Source organism: Manacus candei, unplaced genomic scaffold, assembly GCF_025592945.1.
Source record: "Manacus candei isolate 608988 ecotype Guabito, Panama unplaced genomic scaffold, ASM2559294v1 h1tg000142l, whole genome shotgun sequence".
Taxonomy (NCBI): Eukaryota; Metazoa; Chordata; class Aves; order Passeriformes; family Pipridae; genus Manacus; species Manacus candei.
Genome location: NW_026138190.1, coordinates 1,114,345 through 1,132,620, shown reverse-complemented (window position 1 = coordinate 1,132,620; position 18,276 = coordinate 1,114,345). Strand labels below are relative to the sequence as shown.

Genomic DNA, 18,276 nt, shown 5'->3' with positions numbered 1-18,276 from the left:
CTCTCAAGGGACTAATTAAAGCACATAATTGGAGAACATGATTGAACAAACCTCTCCTAGATTCAGAGTCAAAAGGAAAGGCAAAGGACCTTAATAAACCTTTAGTCCCTTCAAGCATTAACGAGCCCCACTGAGGGCCCTTCCTGACCAAGACTCTTCAGGGACTCATTAGAGCAGAGAACTGGAGGTCAGGATTGCACAAACTTCTCTTGAGATTCCAAAGAAAAACCCAAAGGCCTTTGAAAACCCTGCAGTCCCTTGAAGCCTTCAGGAGCCCCCAAGGGCCATTCCTGACAAAGCCTCCCCAGGGACTCTCCAGCAGATCCTTGGGGGCCGTGAGTGCAGGGAGGCAAAGGCTCTGTGCAGGCAGCTGAGATGTTGAGCACAGCCTGGCTTGGTTGGAGGCAGCAGAAAGGCCCAGCCCTGACCCCCAGCCCGGGGAAGGCAGATCCTGTCCCTCACACCTCGCTCAGGGCTCTGCCGGGGGCACTGCCTTGGGGGGTGACGCTGAGGGAAGGACAAGGGGGTGCCAGTGCCCAGCCTTCCCGGGCCCTTTGCTGTGCCCTGCCAGCAGCAGCCTCCCCGTGCTGTGCCCAGGCTGCTCCTCTCAGCTGCGGGCACAGACAGGGCCCAGCTGTGCCTGCTGCTGTCCCATCCTGCGCTCAGCACGAGGGACGGGGCAGCCCAAAGAGAAGCCCCGTTGCTGGAGGGAGCCCAGGCCCTCGGGCAGAGGGGATCTCCCAGGGCCTGTGCCAGCCAGGGGCCTTGTGCTGGGCTGTCACAGGCCAGGGTAGGGGCAGCTGGAGAGCCCCTGGCCCAGCCTTGAGTCACGGGCTGAGCCATCAGCTCCTGCTGAGAGAAGGGACCTCACAGGCCCTTCCCCAGCCACCTTCCTGCTCTTGGCCTGTCCCCTCCAGGGGCAGAAGTGACCTCACAGCCCCTTCACAGCCATCAGCTTCCTACTGGGTGATGAGCTCCTGAGGCACAACTGACCCCTTGATACTGTACCCAACCATCCCCCTCCTTGTGGAGGACCACACACACATAAACTTGTTTCCTCAAATTTGTCCAGTAGATTCCCAGGATTTCCATAGGGAGATGTTCCTCACAGGAACTGCTGTGTTTGTCCTGGTGCATTTGACAGCTCTACTTCTGCCTCTCTGTCTATTGTCTCTTCAAAGAACTCTCCAAGGAAAAGATTCCTTGAACTGTAGAATAGCAGGGGCTGGCAGAGCCCCCTGAGCAGCCCTGCCCTGGCTGTGGCTGGGCTGCAGTTCCCTTTGCCCAGAGCAGCCCCTGTCCTGCTGGGTTGGTGCTCGTGGCTGCAGTGCTGGTGGTCCCAGCCCAAGGCTTTGGCTGTCCCTGGGCAGTGCTGGCCCCACAGGAAGCGTCTCTGCAACCACCCCCACCCAATGGGCTGGGCTGGGCAAGTGTTTCACAGGGGACATGGCTGGGACAGCTGGGCTGGACTGACCCAAGGGATATTCCATTCCATGGGATGGCATGATCAGCAATAACTGAGAGAAAGGAAGGGAGAAAGGGCAGGGAGGAGGGGAGGAGACGTGGATGCTCTTTATTAATACATTTGTCTTCCAAAGAAACCTCTCCATGGACTGAGTTCTTGTCTCCCAGGGGTTTTCTTTGTTTCTGCATGTGGCCTCTGCTTTTTCCTTCCCCCTCCCCAGTTAATCTCCCTTTATGTTGACCAGTGATTTTTTCCCCTGCTTTCCCCCTGTTGTCTGACTGAGGAGGGGAAGTGAGGGAACAACTTGGTTGTCACTGGATGGCCAGACAGGTTTAACCACAATCACCTTGCCCAAACCTTCTCTTACAGGCACGCCCAGAAATGTCAGGTGTCCACACCTGAGCTTGGTCACGCCCTGCTCACCCCCTCCCCCAGGGCTGTTCAGAGACAAGAGTCCTTCCCTTGCACACAGTTCCTGGCAGCAGGGCAGTGTCTCCCTGGGCTCCTGCTGCCACTGCCAGGGGCTGGAAGCCCCTCAGCCCTGGGGGTGTCAACTGCTCTGCCCCTGTCTGAGATGCCCCACGGCCTGAGGGATGGACACAAGGAGCTCTGTGCACAGCAGCACATCCCAGGGCTGCATCCAGAGGCTTTCCCAGGGCATGTGACTCTCCAAGTGAGAGCTTGTCCCTCTGGATTTATGGCCCCCCAGGAACAGCTGATGTTTGTGCTCACTGGGGTTCATCTCCCCACACACACATAGTGCCCATGCTGAAGTCTCCTCAGTACAAAGCAAACATGGATTTTTGACCTGGTCACTTGATATCTCTCTGTGGAGAGACAACCATCCTCTTGCAGGTGGGGTGAGAGCCCAGGGCTGGGAATGGGGGTGGCAGGGGCTGCTCTGTGACAGTGGCCCTGGGGCACCTTCCCAGGCTGTCCCTGGAACAAAGACACAGCCCAGCCCCTGCTCTGCTGCTCCCTCGGGTCTGTGCCAGGAGCTCTGGCTGTGCCAGGACACTGCTGTGTGCCCCCACCCTGCACACCCCCACTCTCAGCTGGGCACTGGCATTTGCTTTGCCAGGGCATTCCTGGAGCACATTGCTGACAGGGACTGTGGAGGGAGAGCCTGAAGCCTTCCTGCCCTGCCCTCAGGAGATGCCCTTGGCTGATGGAGGTGCTGGTTTGGAGCCCAGCTCTGTGCCAGCAGTGCCAGGGCCTGTCCCTGCCTGTGATCCCAGCACGGACACACAGCAGGACTGTGCCCAAGCTGCCAGAGCACTCAGGCCTTGCACCCACAGCAGGGCTGGGAAGGAGAGAGTGGAGATGGAAAGAGCAGATGTGGAAGGAGCAAGTGCCCTTGTCCCTGGCTGTGCTGCTGTGCTGGGAGTCTCTTCCCTCCAGCTCTGCACACAGGCACTGCCCCTGCAGCTTCAGAGAAGGGCTGAGGAAGCATCGTGGACACTCAGGTCAGGGTGGAGAACTTTATTCTACTCAAATGTACAGAGAAGAAACCTTATGAAAGTCTTTGAATTACAGAAGGATGGTAGATATTGATGTAGAAATCCTATGAGCAACGCCATTGATTTGTGGATAACACTATAAAAGTAGAAAAAGAGTAAGGAAATGTATTGACGATAAAAGGGACATATAGGAGAAAAAAGGCTTAGATTGCAATGAGTTACATTTGGAATGTTCTGCAGAAGAAAAGACACACTTTATTATTGCCTCTAAATCCAGCCATCAGTTTCCTGAGGGCATCCTTGAGCTCCTGGTTCCTCAGGCTGTAGATGAGGGGGTTCAGTGCTGGAGGCACCACCGAGTACAGAACTGACAGGGTCAGATCCAGGGATGGGGAGGAGATGGAGGGGGGCTTCAGGTAGGCAAATATGGCAGTGCTGAGAAACAGGGAGAGCACGGCCAGGTGAGGGAGGCACGTGGAAAAGGCTTTGTGCTGTCCCTGCTCAGAGGGGATCCTCAGCACAGCCCTGAAGATCTGCACATAGGAGAAAACAATGAAAATGAAACAACCAAAACAAAACCAGATACTAACCCCAAGAAGCCCAAGTTCCCTGAAATAGCCTGAGTGTGAGCAGGAGAGCTTGAGGATGTGTGGGAGTTCACAGAAGAACTGGCCCAGGGCATTGCCCTGGCACAGGGGCAGGGAAAATGTATTGGCTGTGTGCAGCAGAGCACTGAGAAAGCCAGTGGCCCAGGCAGCTGCTGCCATGTGGGCACAAGCTCTGCTGCCCAGGAGGGTCCCGTAGTGCAGGGGTTTGCAGATGGCAACGTAGCGGTCGTAGCACATGATGGTGAGGAGGAAATACTCTGCTGAGATGAAGAACAGAAAGAAAAAGAGCTGTGCAGCACATCCCATGTAGGAGATGGTAGTGGTGTTCTGGAGGGAATTGTGCATGGCTTTGGGGACAGTGGTGCAGATGCAGCCCAGGTCTGTGAGGGAGAGGTTGAGCAGGAAGAAGCCCATGGGGGTGTGCAGGTGGTGGTCACAGGCTACGGCGCTGAGGATGAGGCCGTTGGCCAGGAGGGCAGCCAGGGAGATGGCCAGGAAGAGCCAGAAGTGCAGGAGCTGCAGCTCCCGCCTGTCTGCCAATGCCAGGAGGAGGAACTGGGCCATGGAGCTGCTGTTGGACATTTGCTGCTTCTTAGCACAGGGACTATTCAAAAAAGGAAAGGACAGGGAACAGTTAAGACAGACTTCTGTAAAAAAGCAACTCCATTTCTAAAAGAAATCCATGTGTCAAATGTCACCAAATGCACTGCAAAGGACTCAGGTTTGCTCTGCTTAATGGGACATGGAACTTTTTTGGTAGAGCTGTCACACACACAAGGAATGTCAGATGTAACAGACCTTGAATACAAAAGTTCCATCTCTCCTCTAATAACTCAGTAGAGCTGAGGCTGCAGAGCAGAAGCTTAGTCTGAGATTAAAATAATAGTACCCGTGTTTTCCATTTTTGCCATCACGCCTGGGAAAGTTCTTTTCCACTGCAGGAATCCTCATTTCTATGGCCCAGCACACAGTGCCCAGCAGAGCTGCAGGGAAGGGCCCCCAGAGCCGCCTGAACGCTCCCTCCCCCAGGCCTTGCTCTGTCTCAGTCAGCACCCAGACAACCCAGAGTATAACACTGAAAGAACAGGTTCATTCCCTTGAAGGTACCCCCTGTCTGTCTGTGCTTCTTGCAAATACCTTCTGGGAAATTTCCTGCTTTGATCTGGAGCTGTGACCAGCCCTCATCCCTGCAGCCCACTGTGGAGATCAGAAGGACTCTGCCCTGCTCTGCCCTCCCAGGAGTTGTTCCTTCCCCACAGCCCTTCTCCCCCAGCCCCGTGGCAGCTCCTTGGCCGGGCTGAGAGCTGCCCCTGGCAGGCAGCAGAGTCTCTGCCCCAGCACACAGAGCCCTGGGGGCAGGACCCTGCTCTGCACCACAGCCCTGGGCACCCCTGGCTGCACCCCCACCTTCCCACCCCACAGCCAACCCTGGCACAGGGAACCTTCTTGCCCTGGGCCTCTGATGGGGCAGCAGCAAGTCCTGCTCTGCAGCAGCTTCTCCTGCTGCACCCCAGCAAATCCAGCAGAGCCATCCTGACAGCTCCTGCCACTGCTGCCATTTGGCAGCTGGCAGAGGCACTTGCAGGAACTCCCCTGCACTGCTCTGCAGCCACAGCCTGACCGTGGCAAAGGGCTGGCAAGGTTCCTGCCCTGAGCAGCTCTGCCCTGTCCTCCCAGCCCAGGATCCCTTGAACCTCCTGCTCCCTTCTCCTCTCTGCCCTTGCTGCCTGCAGCTCCTGCCCTGCTCTGCCATGTGGCCACTTCCCCTGCACTGCAGCAACTGGGAGAGTCCTGCTGAAAGATCCTGGAAGCTGTGGGATGTGCCAGCTTTAGGAGATGCCTCCAGGAAGGCAAGTTGAACTTTACTACAGCCAGAGAATTCTTCCTTCAAATCCTGGGAAGGTTTCTCCTGTGGTGAGAGCTCAGTCACCTCCCAGCCCAGGCTGCCTCTCATCTCTCTGCCTTCTCTCCTGTGCCCTGGGTGCTGCAGGCAGTGCCCTCAGCCCTGCTGGGCTGTGCAGAGGAGCTGCTCCTGGGCAGTGCTGTCTCTTTGAAGCTCTTCTTGCTTGCCAGGAGCTCCCTGTGTGCCAGGAGCCCGGCCCAGCTCAGCAGCACAGCAACAGCCCCAGGCATTTCATGACCCTCAGGGGAGTTGATGTTGTTTACATGAGACTCAGTCCCTGAGAGGAAGTTCAAACAACTTTTCAACAAGTCAAAGTGAGATTGAAACACTGAAGTTTCTTGTAGTGCTAATGAGTCTCACTGAAGGACACAACTGAGAACATGTCCCCAGGTTCCAGTTAGAGCAGAAATCTGCAGACAGTGATGCCAAGGATGGACAAGCAAGGCAAAGGTGGCTCTGATGCTGAAGAAACCTTGACTTCTTTCCTTAATCCACTGGGCAAAGCCCTGACCCCCAGCCCCTGGGAAGGCAGATCCTGTCCCTGCCTCATTCCTCAGGGCTCTTCCTGGGGCACTGGGATGTGGGATGTGCAATGCCAAGGGCAGGCCCATGGGGTGGCACCTGCCAGGCTGCTGAGCAGGGACAAGGAGGCCATGAGGCCCCAGGGCTGCAAGGGGCACTCCCCTCCTCCTGGCCTCAGGGGCACAGACAGCAGCCATGGCCAAAGGCCTGCAGAAGGTGGCTGTGTCAGGGCCTTTCAGCTTCTCCCCCTCCCTGTCTCCTCTCCAGCCCAGGCTGTCCTACGGTGTCCATGCCCTGCCCCTTTCCCTGCAGGCTGTCGTCATCCCCCCGGCTGCCCCACCTGGCTGGCACCTTCCTGCACTGACATCTCTGCGTCCTCCCTGGCTCTTCCTGCACACACAAAGCCTTGGCCTCATCCACACTCCTCCTGGCTGACGTGTTGCAGCGTTTTCCATGGAGTGAAATTCCTTTTTCCTCATGTCCACTCAGGACCTCCCCAGCTGCACTTGGCATTAATTCTTTCTTTCTCATGCTCTTTTCTGCTCTGACAAAAGGATCCACCATCTCTAAATCCTCCCTTCAAGCCCTCTGAGGGTTGTCCTGTACTGTCCTCAGTCTCCACACCAGTGAGGCCACAGCTCCTTAGCCCCTCTCTAGTGCTCATGTGCTTGAGACCTTTCAAGCCCATCTTGGGAGATCTCTGGGCACTCACAGATGTTTTTGCAGATGAAAATGTCATGCTCATAGTCTAAGGAAATCCCAGGGATACTTTCTACCAAGGCCTGTAGTAGCAGAACAGGGGGCAGTGGCTTTGAAGTGAAAGAGTAGAATTTTATATTGGATAATATGAGGAAAGATTTAACAATCAGGGTGGTAAGAACTGGAAGAGGTTTCCAGAGAAGTGGATGTCCCATCCCTGCATTTGTCCAAGGTCAGGGAGTGTGAGTAACCTGAATTAATGAAAGATGTCACTGTGCATGTGCAGAGACTTGGACCAGATGACCGTTTAGTTCCTTTCCAAACCAAATAATTCTGTGATTCTTTTGAGTCTGAAGTCCCAAACTCCTTCTCCAAAGAATTTTCATGTTGAGGACATGAAATGCCATGTTTATGGAGAAACCCTTCTAAGCTCAAAAGGTAACAAATTAATTCCGAGGAAGTTCCAAGGTATCTGTAGGAAACTGTAACCAAGTGGGTCAATGGCAGAACCTCTCAGGGTGACCTTGCAGCTGAGGATGGGGGATTCAGCCTCGGGCTCTGAGACTCATGATGGGCAGCCAGAAAGGGGATTTGGGGAGTGGGCAAGACTTGTCCTGGGATGTCTAGGAAAGAACCAAAGCAAGGGCAGGATCCCAGTGGTTTCTGGAAGAACAAGCATGAGAAAACAGAGAGCAAAGAGGCTGAAAAAGCTGGTCATGTTAAACAGGAGGCTGGTCAAGACACTTCCCAGGCCATGCCCTGACACTGATCCCCACAGCCTGTCCTGTTTTCCTAATAACTCCATTGCCAAGAAGTTTCTGTGGGGAGGGACCTCTCTGCTCCTGGCACAGATTGTGGCCCAAGTTCCAGCCACTGCAGCAGGAGCCACAACTAGTCAGGTCTTGTGTTCTTTGGGGGGACAGACTCTGCCCACACTGGGGGGTGTGTGTGTTGGAAGCATAAAAGAGTGAAGCAAATGCAAAGCTAAACACCCAATGTAGCCTGACTTTGTCCCTAAGTGGGGGATGAGAATTGGACCCAACATGTGCAGGGACAGATGGAGGGGTTTGTCCCCCTGGCCCTGCCCAGAAGGGACACCTTTCAGGAAGGGTTGTGGCCTTGGCTGTGCTGAGGGTTGCCCCGGGCAATGCAGCTTGGGATTGCAGTGGCACTGTCAGGGCTCTGCAGAGCTCCTGGCAGTTCCTGCATTTGTCCCCAGCAATGCCAGAGACCTGCAGGGGTTGCAGTCAATCCCTTGTGCTCTTTGGGACCCCGCCTGCCTCTGCTGAATGTCAGCAGGCCTGGAGTTCCCAGACTGTTCCTGCATCCAGGGTGGGGCCTGCAGTGACATTTGTGCAGCATTCAATTGGGGCAGTGGCAGGATGGCCATGGATCCATTCCTGCAGGAACACAATGGGGCTCCATCCCAGGCAGGGAGAGAATGGGCCCACAAATTTTGGAAGGAGAAGAACCAGGGAGTGTTGGCCCTGTGGAACCCCATGGAACCAAAGGAACCCTGGGACATGGTGGAACCTCCTGGAATCAAGGGGACATTGTGACCCTGCAGCACCTCATGGAACCAAAGGGAGTCTGGGAGGTGGCAGGGCCTGATGGAAACAAAGGAACCTCCTGGGAACAAAGGGACCCTGGACACTGCCAAAAGTCAGGGAGAGAAGGGAACCCCAGGACACTGTGGAATCTCCTGGAATCCAGGGGCCATTGGAATACACTGGGGCCTCCTGGAACCAAAGGGAACATGGGACACTGTGGAACCTCATGGAATCAAAAGGACCCCGGGACTTTGTGGAATGTCAGGGAATCAAGGGGCCAGTGTGACATCCCAGAACCTTTTGGAACCAAAGGGAACCAATGGGACATTGTGGAATCTCATGGAATCAAAGGTCCATTGTGACCTTGTGGAACCTCACAGAATCCAGGGGTCATTCAGATTCTGCAAGGCCTTCTGGAGTCAAAGGGACCATTGTGACACTGGGGAACCTCATGGAATCAAGGGTCCATGGTGACAGTGAGGAAAATGATGGATTTAGTGGGCCATTGTCACACTGCGGGGCCTGATGGAGCCAAAGAACACTGGGAAACAGTGCAACCTCATGGAATCAAGGAGCCATTGTCCCACTGCGGAGCCTCAAGGAATAAGGGATCCAATCTTTGCCTCAGATTTTGTCAACAAATTATATGTAAGGAATTACAGAAGTGGGATTGCACCAGTTTTTTCCCACAGGTTTTAATGATTGGTCAAATGAGAATATTTCTATAAAATGAATCATTTATTCTTACAAATGATCAGACAAAAGATCTTAATCCTATAACTACTAGCAGTACAGTATAAGATAAAATAGTTCGCTATATTGAAACAATTATACTAAAGATAACCCAAAGAAATAATTATTACGTAGAGATCTGATGGAACTCACCCAGACCAACGGTCGTGGGGAGATTTCTTTTGCTCAGCCTTGAGGAGTGTCCTTGGAGGGCGTCACCACCCAAGGCAGGAATCTCCACACATCTACCCCAAGAAGGGCTGTGTTAGAAGAACCTGCCTGGATGAAAGGGGACTGGACTTCTCTAGTAGGAAGGGATTGACTGCTCCTCACAAATGGACAGGCCAGTGAGCAGCTTCTCTGTCCCATCCAAGTTCCAAAAGCAGGATGTGTGTTTGGAGTTGGGTGAACCAGGCTGGTTTGAGCATCATTCAACACCAAAACCATTCCCATGGAGCCACCGGTAACTGGCAGATCTCACAGACAGCTTGCATGAGAGCTGGCACTGTTGGCATTGTCTGATGGCATTTTAGGCCTTCTCAGGGTAGGCCCTCCTGCCACCTGGGTCGAGAGGTTGGCTGTGAAAGTCCATCCTGGAGATGCACAGGGAGCCAAGAGTTGGGCTCCTGAGTGACATCCAGCAATGGACAGGGGGATGGGACTGACCAGATGAAAGTGTCTCAGGTAGAGCTGGACTGGCAACACAAGGGGGAATTATTCCTGGCTCGCTGGGCCCAGGACACCTCAGGGCCTCAGGGAAGAGCTGCAACATCCAGCTGGGCTTGTGATCCAGGGCTGCATTTAACCATGGACACCAACTGCCAGGTTCTCCAGAACTGGGAAACATGTGCTGCCATCAAAGAGGCCAAGAAGTTAAAGCCCCTGTGGGGTGGGGGATGATGACTGAGATAGAGATGTGGGCAGGCCTGGCAGATTGATCCCAGCACACTCCCCAAACCCACCAAGGCAAGCTCTACGTGCTGACAATGGTGGACACAACCCCTGGATGGCAGGAGACACCCCCTGTGCCTCCCACCACTGCCCAGAACACCATCCTGGGCCTGGAAAAGCAAGTCCTGTGAAGACACAGCCCTCCAGAAACACTGGGGTTGGACAGCAGGACTCTTTTCCAAAACAACCTTGTGCACACCTGGCCCAGAGAGCTCGGCATGGAGTGGATGGATCATATTCCCTGTCAGGCACCAGCCTCTGGGAAAGTTGAATGGTAGAGTGGACTGTTCAAAACCACCTGGAAAGCAATGGGCAGTGGGACCTTCAAACCTTGGGATGTGCCTTTAGCAAAAGCCACACAGTTTGTTAATCCTGTAAGCTCAAGAGAGAAAACTCCAGGCCAGTTCAGTGTCTAAGATCAGCTCAAAAGAGCAGGTCCTTTAATCAGGCCCACAGGCCCAGGGGAACACACACGACGCGCCCTCCCAGGCAATGGTTCTACAGTTTTAGAAGATGGTCCATCCAATGCCAGAACTCTCCACCCCCCAGTTCTGCCCAGTTCTGGCCCCTGACAGGCCCTTGGGGAATTGGGTTTGGGGCCTTTGGGACCCCTTCTTCCTCATCTTTCTCTTCTTCAAGCTCGTACAGTCCTTGGAGAGCCTCCAAAGTTCTGGGCTTGAAGGTTTCTTTGTCTCTTGTGGGATCTTGTTGTCCAGGCCTAGGGTGTGATGTTGTTCAATAGAGGTGTTTTTCTACAATTCTACCTTGAAAAGAAGTGTAAACACACTAAAGGAATTTAGAAAGTTTGATATCAAATGGGGTAATAGGGTTGGGTCTGTATAAACTACTCTGCTAAAGGGTGGCATATAATACAGCTACATTAACATCAACATTTACCACACAACTACTTTTAAAATAATAATAAAAAAATATCCAGAAAGCTTTTAGGCATCACACAATCCTAGTTAGTTAACTCTACCAGCTGAACTGGCTCTGCTCTAAAAGAACCTCTCTGTACCATTGAACTGGAAAAAATCCCTGTGGTCCATATGACAAACATGTTAGGGAGGAGAGTTTGGGTTAGTCCTGCCTTAAGCAAAGGCAAAGCCACCCATGGAATTGTTTCTGCTCAAGGACTCGGGTGCACTTGGTGGATGATGCAGAGGGATGGGAAAACACTCTGTGGACCTCCAGGGGATTTGATTTTTGGGTCAGAACAGTCCGTGAGGTTGAATTGTAGAATATTGTTTGCTGAATGACGCTCCCACTGTGTGCCAGAACTCCCCTGAACAATGAGGTCTTTCCTTATGCACATTTTTTTATTTTCTATGTTTTTGATGTTTTCTTAAAAGAAAGTCCTGTTTCCATTCCCTCCTTCTTCAGTAGCCCCCATCTTGTGTGTCCCAGAGACTTAGTCTAACTGAGGAGTCTCCTATTGGATTTGAGTGACAGAAATGAATCTGCAATAACCTTTTGTGTGAGATTCCTTTCCTGAGCAGAGCAGGACTGATCAGGAAATGAGAACAGCTTTCTGGCTGCCCCAGCTTAGGGACTGCCCTTCTGCCTGGAGCTGGAAGAGATGAGACTATCTACTGTGCAAAGTGGACTTCAGTGGAGGCAGTGTGGACTTAATATAACAGGGGAAGGACTTTTGTTTTTTATTGAGCTGTGCCTTCCTTTGGTTTCTTTTGCTGGCAATAAATGAACATCCCTCTGTGTCTCAGGCAGCTCTTTCTTCAAGCCAAGCAGGTGGGAGTTGGTGCCAAGGAGCTGAAACCTGCAGGTCCAGCCTTGAGTGGAGGGAGCTCAGATTTGCCCAAGGCTGCTTTGAGTGCCAGGGGTTTGATGAGGGAATGGTGGGATGGGGATAGGGACAAAGTCTGATGGATTGTCAGACATAAATGGTGTTGATTTTCATATCTATTCAGACTGAATTAGGAGGTGCCTGGGATCAATATCAACTGGGGATTGCTGATGTCAATGTATAAACAGGAAAAAAGGAAACAGGCCACAAAAAAGGAAATATTTTCTCATTGCTTCTTTAATACAATATATTCACTTTGAATGCACCTCTGAGATTCTGAGATCTAATTAACCACAAAAGAAATGAAGACTTACAAGTAAACTATCTCCAAGGGGCTTATCTGGTTAAGATGCCAACACTGAAAAGAGAGTGTGGAGGAATAAGCAGACAAGGAGACCATCCCTGGGGGCTGGGAAAGCAGGAACTCAGAGTCACTGGTTGCAGGAGGCAAATGGACTGTGGGATGTGGCTGTGAAATCTGTCTAGTAAACCACAAAAGAATGGGAGACTTAAAAGTAAATTATTCCCAGAGGTTTGTCTCCTTAAGATGTTTTGAGTGTCAGGGAACCCTTTGGCAATGAATTCCTGAACTGAGGATCTGAAGACTGAACAAGCCTCTAGAGAAGTCAAATTCATCAGGAAACCTCCAAGTTGCTGAGGATGTCAGCAAGCCCCACTGAGGCCATCACTGAAAAGAGAGTGTGGAGGAATGAGCAGACAAGGAGACCATCCCTGGGACTGGGGAAGCAGGAACTCAGAGTCACTGGTTCCAGGTGGCAAATGGACTGTGGGATGTTTCTGGGAGAGCCCCTAAAGGGTGTGCTGGTTTCAGGGGGAGTACAGTTAAATTTCTTCCCCATGGCCAGTGCAGGGCTGTGTTTTGGCTTTGTGCTGAACACAGGGTTGATAATCACAGAATGACAGAATAGGCTGAGTTGGAAGGGACCCACAAGGATCATCCAGTCCAACCCTTAGCCATGCACAGGACCATCCCCAAGGGTCACACCATGATCCTGAGAGTACTATCCAAAAGTTTATTTAACTCTCTCAGGTTTGGTGCTGTGCCCACTGCCCTGGGGAGCCTGGTCAGTGCCCAACCACCCTCTGGGGGAAGAATCTTTTTCTAAGACCCAACCTAACCCTGCCCTGACACATCTCCAGGTCATTCCCTCAGTCCTGTCCCTGGTCCCCCCAGAGCAGAGCTCAGGGCCTGCCCCTCCTCTGCCCCTCCCCAGGAAGTTGGACCTGCACTGAGGTCTCCCCTCAGTCTCCTCTTCTCCAGCTGAACACACCAAGTGCCCTCAGTGTCCTCACACACCTTCCCCCCAAGGCCCTTCCCCCTCTTCCTTGCCCTCCTTTGGACACTCTCTAATGGCTCAATCTCTCCCTTCCATTGTGTCCCCCCAAACTGCCCCAATGGTGCAGGTGAGGCCGCCCCAGGGCAGAGCAGAGCGGGACAATCCCCTCCCTGGCCCGGCCGGCCATGCTGGGCCTGATGCCCCCAGGACAGGCTTGGCCCTCCTGGCTGCCAGGGCACTGCTGACTCAGGGCCAACTGGCCACCCACCAGCACCCCCAGGGCCCTTTCCCAGCACTGCTTTCCAGCCTCTCCTTCCCAGTCTGTCCGTCCCTGCGGGGTTGCCCCATCCCAGGGCAGAATCCGGCACTTCCCCCTGTTGAAGTTCTCAGGGCTCCTAAAGAGCCAGGAGGTCACGGGATGTCAAAGAGCCCCACGGAGCTAAAGGGACCCTTGGGACACTGTGGAACCTCCTGGAATCAAGGGGCCTTTGTGACATGTGGGGCCTCATGGAACAAAAGGAATCCTGGGCAACTGCAGAAACACATGGAAGCAAGTGGCCATTGTGACACACGGGGCCTCATGGAATCAGGGGAGCCCTGGGACACTGCAGAACCTCACGGAATCCAGAGGCCATTGTAACTGCAGGGTCTCTTTGAACCAAAGGGGCTTGTGCTGGGCTGTCACAGGCCAGGGCAGGGGCAGCTGGAGAGTCCCGGGCCCAGCCATGAGTCACGGGCTGAGCCATCAGCTCCTGCTGAGAGAAGGGACCTCACAGGCCCTTCTGAAGGGGTTAACAGCGGGTCTGTTGGCTCTCAGGATGAAGATATTGACTGGGGAAGCTTTCGGGTGTATCCTTGATGATAAGGAAGTCAGTACAGAGCCCTAATGGGGAAAACAAAGGCAGACTGTAAAGTTGGTAGGCCTAGGATGTGGGAACTGCAATAAGGCCTTGAGCTTTGCCAAATGTATCACCAATAGATCCTAGCCAATCAAAATGCTGTTGCTTGCTTAGCTAAAATAAGGTTACTGCTTGCTGCTAGCAAGGGGTATAAAAAGACAGATGAGAAAATAGAGACATCTTTTCTGCACACAACTGGACTCTTTGTGTCTTTATCGACCGCCACGACTCTACACCGACAGTGTTGTTATTGCTGGGCAGCACCTGCACAGCTCCAAGGCCTTTCCTGCCCCTGGTACAGCCACGCTGGGGAGGGAGCTGGGGGTGCGTGGGAGGGTGGGAGGAGACACACCTGGGCCAGGTGACCCCCCTGACCCAAGGGCAGCTCCAGACCATGGACATCACACTCAGGGTGTGTAGGGGGGAACTTTGGAGTGCTGGTGTTTGTCTGCCCAGGTCACCGTTACTCGGGACGGGGCCCCGCTCTCCTGGAGGTGCTGAACACCTGCCTGTCCATGGGAAGCTGGGGATGAATTCCTGGTTTGGCCTCGCACATGTGCACGTCTTTGACTCAACCCAGGGGTTTTGTCACTTCCACCCTTCTGATTCTCTCCCCATCCCACCGGTGGGGAGGGAGTGAGCGACTGTGCAGTGCTGAGTGTCTGGCTGACATTGCTCAGCCTTGACAGATGGAAACTCCACAGGTCTCTGGGACCCTGTTCTGGTGCTGAACTGCCCCCTTGGTGGGTTTTTAATAATTATAATTTTTTTATTCTGTATGCCAAGTAACTCAAGCCTTACAGAACTCAGTGCAAGATTTCATAGCAGGGCAGGGTAACTTTTGTATCCTTTAGCTTTTTAAGCTGATTCCACACAGGGACACTCCATAGGCCATGAGGGCTAGCAGGGGATTTGTCAAACCCAAGGGGAGTCACCTCTCATGGGTTGTGTCACCTCTGGGGCTCACTGATGACTGACCACAATTGCACTGTTTCCCCTTCACGTTACATTGGTCAGACCCAGCTTGAAGGAGCTCTTGGCATTGAACTCTTTTGGGGCACTGAAGGTGCTCTGGAGGACAAAGATGTCATGGCAGGGCAGGACATAACAGGAATGCCTCAGGACACCTTTTCCCTCCACAAGGAGGAGGAAAGCCAGGCTGGACATGTGGTTTTGTTGGAGCAAATATGGGATGCTTTGTTCAGGCAACCACATACCCCAGTGGGACTTGGAGCATTTGGGACCATTTTACACCCTCTGTAGGATCACTTTGTCCATAGGAGTCTCTTCAAGGCCATTCTCACTTCCTTATTCTTCAGAATATAGATGGGAGGGTTAAACATGGGAGTCACAACTGTGTCAAACAGGGCAGAGTATTTGTCAGGATCTCCAGAATCCCTCGAGTGTCCCTTTAAGTAGACAACTGTGGCTGAGCCACAGAAGAGTGTCAGCACCCCGAGGTGTGAGGAGCAGGTGGAAAAGGCTTTGTGCCTGCCCAGAACTGAGGGGGGTTTCAGAATTGCCCTGATGATTTTAATGTAAGACAGAACCATCAAGCAGAAGGGGAGGATTACAAAACCCAGGGTGATGGTGTGCAGCCCCACTTGGTTCCAGAACGTGTCTGCACAGGCCAGGTCCAGCAGCGGGGGGACGTCCCAGAAGAAGTGAGGAAGGTCACGGGATGCACAGAAGGGCAAAGGGAACAGCTGGTAGGTCTGTCCTACCTGCACTGGTGCCACAGCCCCCCCAGGAGCCCAGCAGCAGCCTGGTGCAGAGCCCCTGCTCATGGCCAGGGCACAGGGCAGGGGTGGCACACGGCCATGGAGCACTCGTAGGCCATGGCAGCCAGGAGAAGGCTTTGGGTGCTGCCCAGCAGAACCAGGAAATACAGCTGGGCAGCACAGCCAGGGAAGGAGATCCTGCCATCTGCCCTCAGGAGACACAGCAGCATTTTTGGCAGTAATGGAGGTGTAGCAGACCTGCAGGAAGGACAAGTTCCTCAGGAAGAAGCACGTGGGGCTGTGCAGGCTGGAGTCCAGCACAGTGAGGAGGCAACCAGGCTGTTCCCTGCCAGCACCACCAGGTAGATGAGCAGGAACACCGGGAAGCACAGGCCCTGTGGCTGCAGTGTCTGCCCCTTGCAGAACAGTCTGGCTTCCATTCCTTCTCCAGATCTTGAAGAGATGCATTTAATGTAAGAACACTGAGAAGAAAGAGGGTGAAAAAGGAGGAAAGTGATGAAAATGGGGAATCAAGGCAAGGCAAGGCAAGGCAAGGAGAGGCAATCCAAACAAAGCAAGGCAAGGCATGGCTCAGTTCTTAGACCTTGGTGAGAGAGATTAATCCCAGCTCTCCTCACATGTGGGAGCTCATCCCCTGGCACTCTGTCAGCACACAGAGATCTGGGAGACTGTCCAAGATCTGAATCATTCACCTTTGCATGGTGAGGGGTGAATCCCTTTGGAAGTAAACCAGGCTTCTCTCTTCCAGGGAATCCAGTGGCTCTGATGCATCCGTGGGGCATTTTAGCAGGACAGGGAAGCAATGGTTTATGCAAAAATATCCAGGGTTCCTAACTGAGCTAAAAGACAGGTTCATGCAAGCAGTGCCAGTGTGTCCTGCAGTTTTCAGTCATCCAGAGAAGAAAGTGGTTCAAAGAGGGTGATCTCCCCACAGTACCTGATTTTCCTGAACAGGTCAGGTTTTTGTAACTTCTGAAAGAGTCACTGATAATTCAACATTCCCAACCTTGCTGCTCTGTCCCTGGGATTCCTGAGCCCTTCCAACACCCACTGAGAAGTCTTCTTAAACTCGGAGGTGTCACTGATGACAACAGCAGGTCAGAAAACATCAAGTATCCAATTAGCCAAGGGACAAGCACAGGGCATTTTTTCAAGAGAAAAAACTGAATTCACACAAACATGTCATCCTAATACTTTTCATGTTTTCCCACAGTATTTGTGCCATTTTCCCATGAGTTTTATCTGTCTCATAGAGGTGTCATTCAAAATTTCCAAGATCCAATTAAAGTTTGCATGAGAGAAAAGTCACTATGACTGTTTTCTAATCTACCAACTTCATAACATAAATATACAGAAAAATTAAATATTCTTATTTAAACCCCAAACAAATCATTGAGATACCCACAGTTATTTTAATTTAATGCTTTAACTCAAAGCAACCATTCCCATGCAGATTCTCCACATACCAGCAATCCCTGCTTGTTCCCAAATGTTGTCAAAGATGCAGCCTCCTCTTTCTAACTCTCAGGTGTCTTTGTGCTCCAAAGATCTCGGGTGGAGCCCAGGGCAGGCCAGTTTTGCTGCCAGGAACCTGCCAGAGCCCTTCTTAGGTGGTGCCAATCTCACAGGCAGCGTTTCCCAAAGCTGGAGGAAGCCTGAAAAGGAAGGAAACTTCCCCAAAGCCAAGCCAGGCTTTTCTCAGCACCTGAGCTGCTGCCCAGAGCCTTTGCCTCCCTGCACCCACGGCCTCCAAGGATCTGCTGGAGAGTCCCTGGGGAGGCTTTGTCAGGAATGGCCCTTGGGGGGCTCCTTAAGGCTTCAAGGGACTGCAGGATTTTCACAGCAATTTGGGTTTTTCTTTTCATTTTGCATTTCTGAGAGGTTTGTGCAACCACGGCCTCCAATTCTCTGCTGTAACGAGTCCCGTGAGAGCCTCAGGCAGTGACAACCCTCAGGGGGGCTCGTTAATGCTTCAAGGCACTCAGGGTTTATTGAGGTACTTTTTTTGGCACTGAGCCTCTGAGAGGTTTGTTCAGTCACGGCCTCCAATGACCTGCTCTAATTAGTCCCCTGAGAGACTCTGTCACTTGGGACACCCAGTGGGGCTCGTTAATGCTTCAGGGACTGCAGGGTTTTCACAGGACTTTGTGTTCTGCTTTCCACACTCAGTGTCTGAGAGGTTTGTGCAATCCTCTGCAATTACCTGCTCTAACGAGTCCCTTGAGAGGCTTTGTCAGTTGTGACACTCTGTGGGGCTCATTAATTCTTTGAAGTAGCTCAGTTTTTAGGGGCACTTTGGCTTTTGCTTTTGACACAAAGTCTGTGACAGATTTGTGCAATCATGGCCTGCAGTGATCTCCTTCAAGGAGTCCTTGAGGAGCCTGGATTGGGAATGGCCCTCAGTGGGACCCATTAATGCTTTGAGATACTTTGAGTTTCTCTTCTGACTTGGACTCATGGAAAGGTTTGTGCAATCTCCTCTCAGAGGAGAACCTCACCTGAGGTTCACGGACTCGGCACCAAGTGCACCGTGGGGACCACGGGGGTCCTTAAAATCCTTCAAGTGCTAAGAAACCACAGCTCTGCCTTGATTTTCCTCTAGTCTAGTGCAGTTATTTAGGAAGTTTTCTTAAAATGCAGAAA

The 18,276-nt window shown here is 52.6% G+C and overlaps 2 protein-coding genes across 2 annotated transcripts in view; one reads left to right on the top strand and one right to left on the bottom strand.

Annotated features, from left to right (window-relative positions):
• Positions 1–18,276, top strand: part of LOC127462881 (serine/threonine-protein kinase pim-1-like) — a 194,383-nt gene that overhangs the window by 12,435 nt on the left and 163,672 nt on the right. The window lies entirely within an intron of this gene.
• LOC127462880 (olfactory receptor 14J1-like) lies at positions 3,144–4,115 on the bottom strand. Its single transcript, XM_051771813.1, has one exon. It carries the CDS (start codon positions 4,113–4,115, stop codon positions 3,144–3,146), a length of 972 nt encoding a protein of 323 aa, XP_051627773.1.

Bases quoted from the DNA above. Each gene is read 5' to 3' on its own strand.
- LOC127462880 (XM_051771813.1), bottom strand. From the start codon at position 4,115: ATGTCCAACAGCAGCTCCATGGCCCAGTTCCTCCTCCTGGCATTGGCA.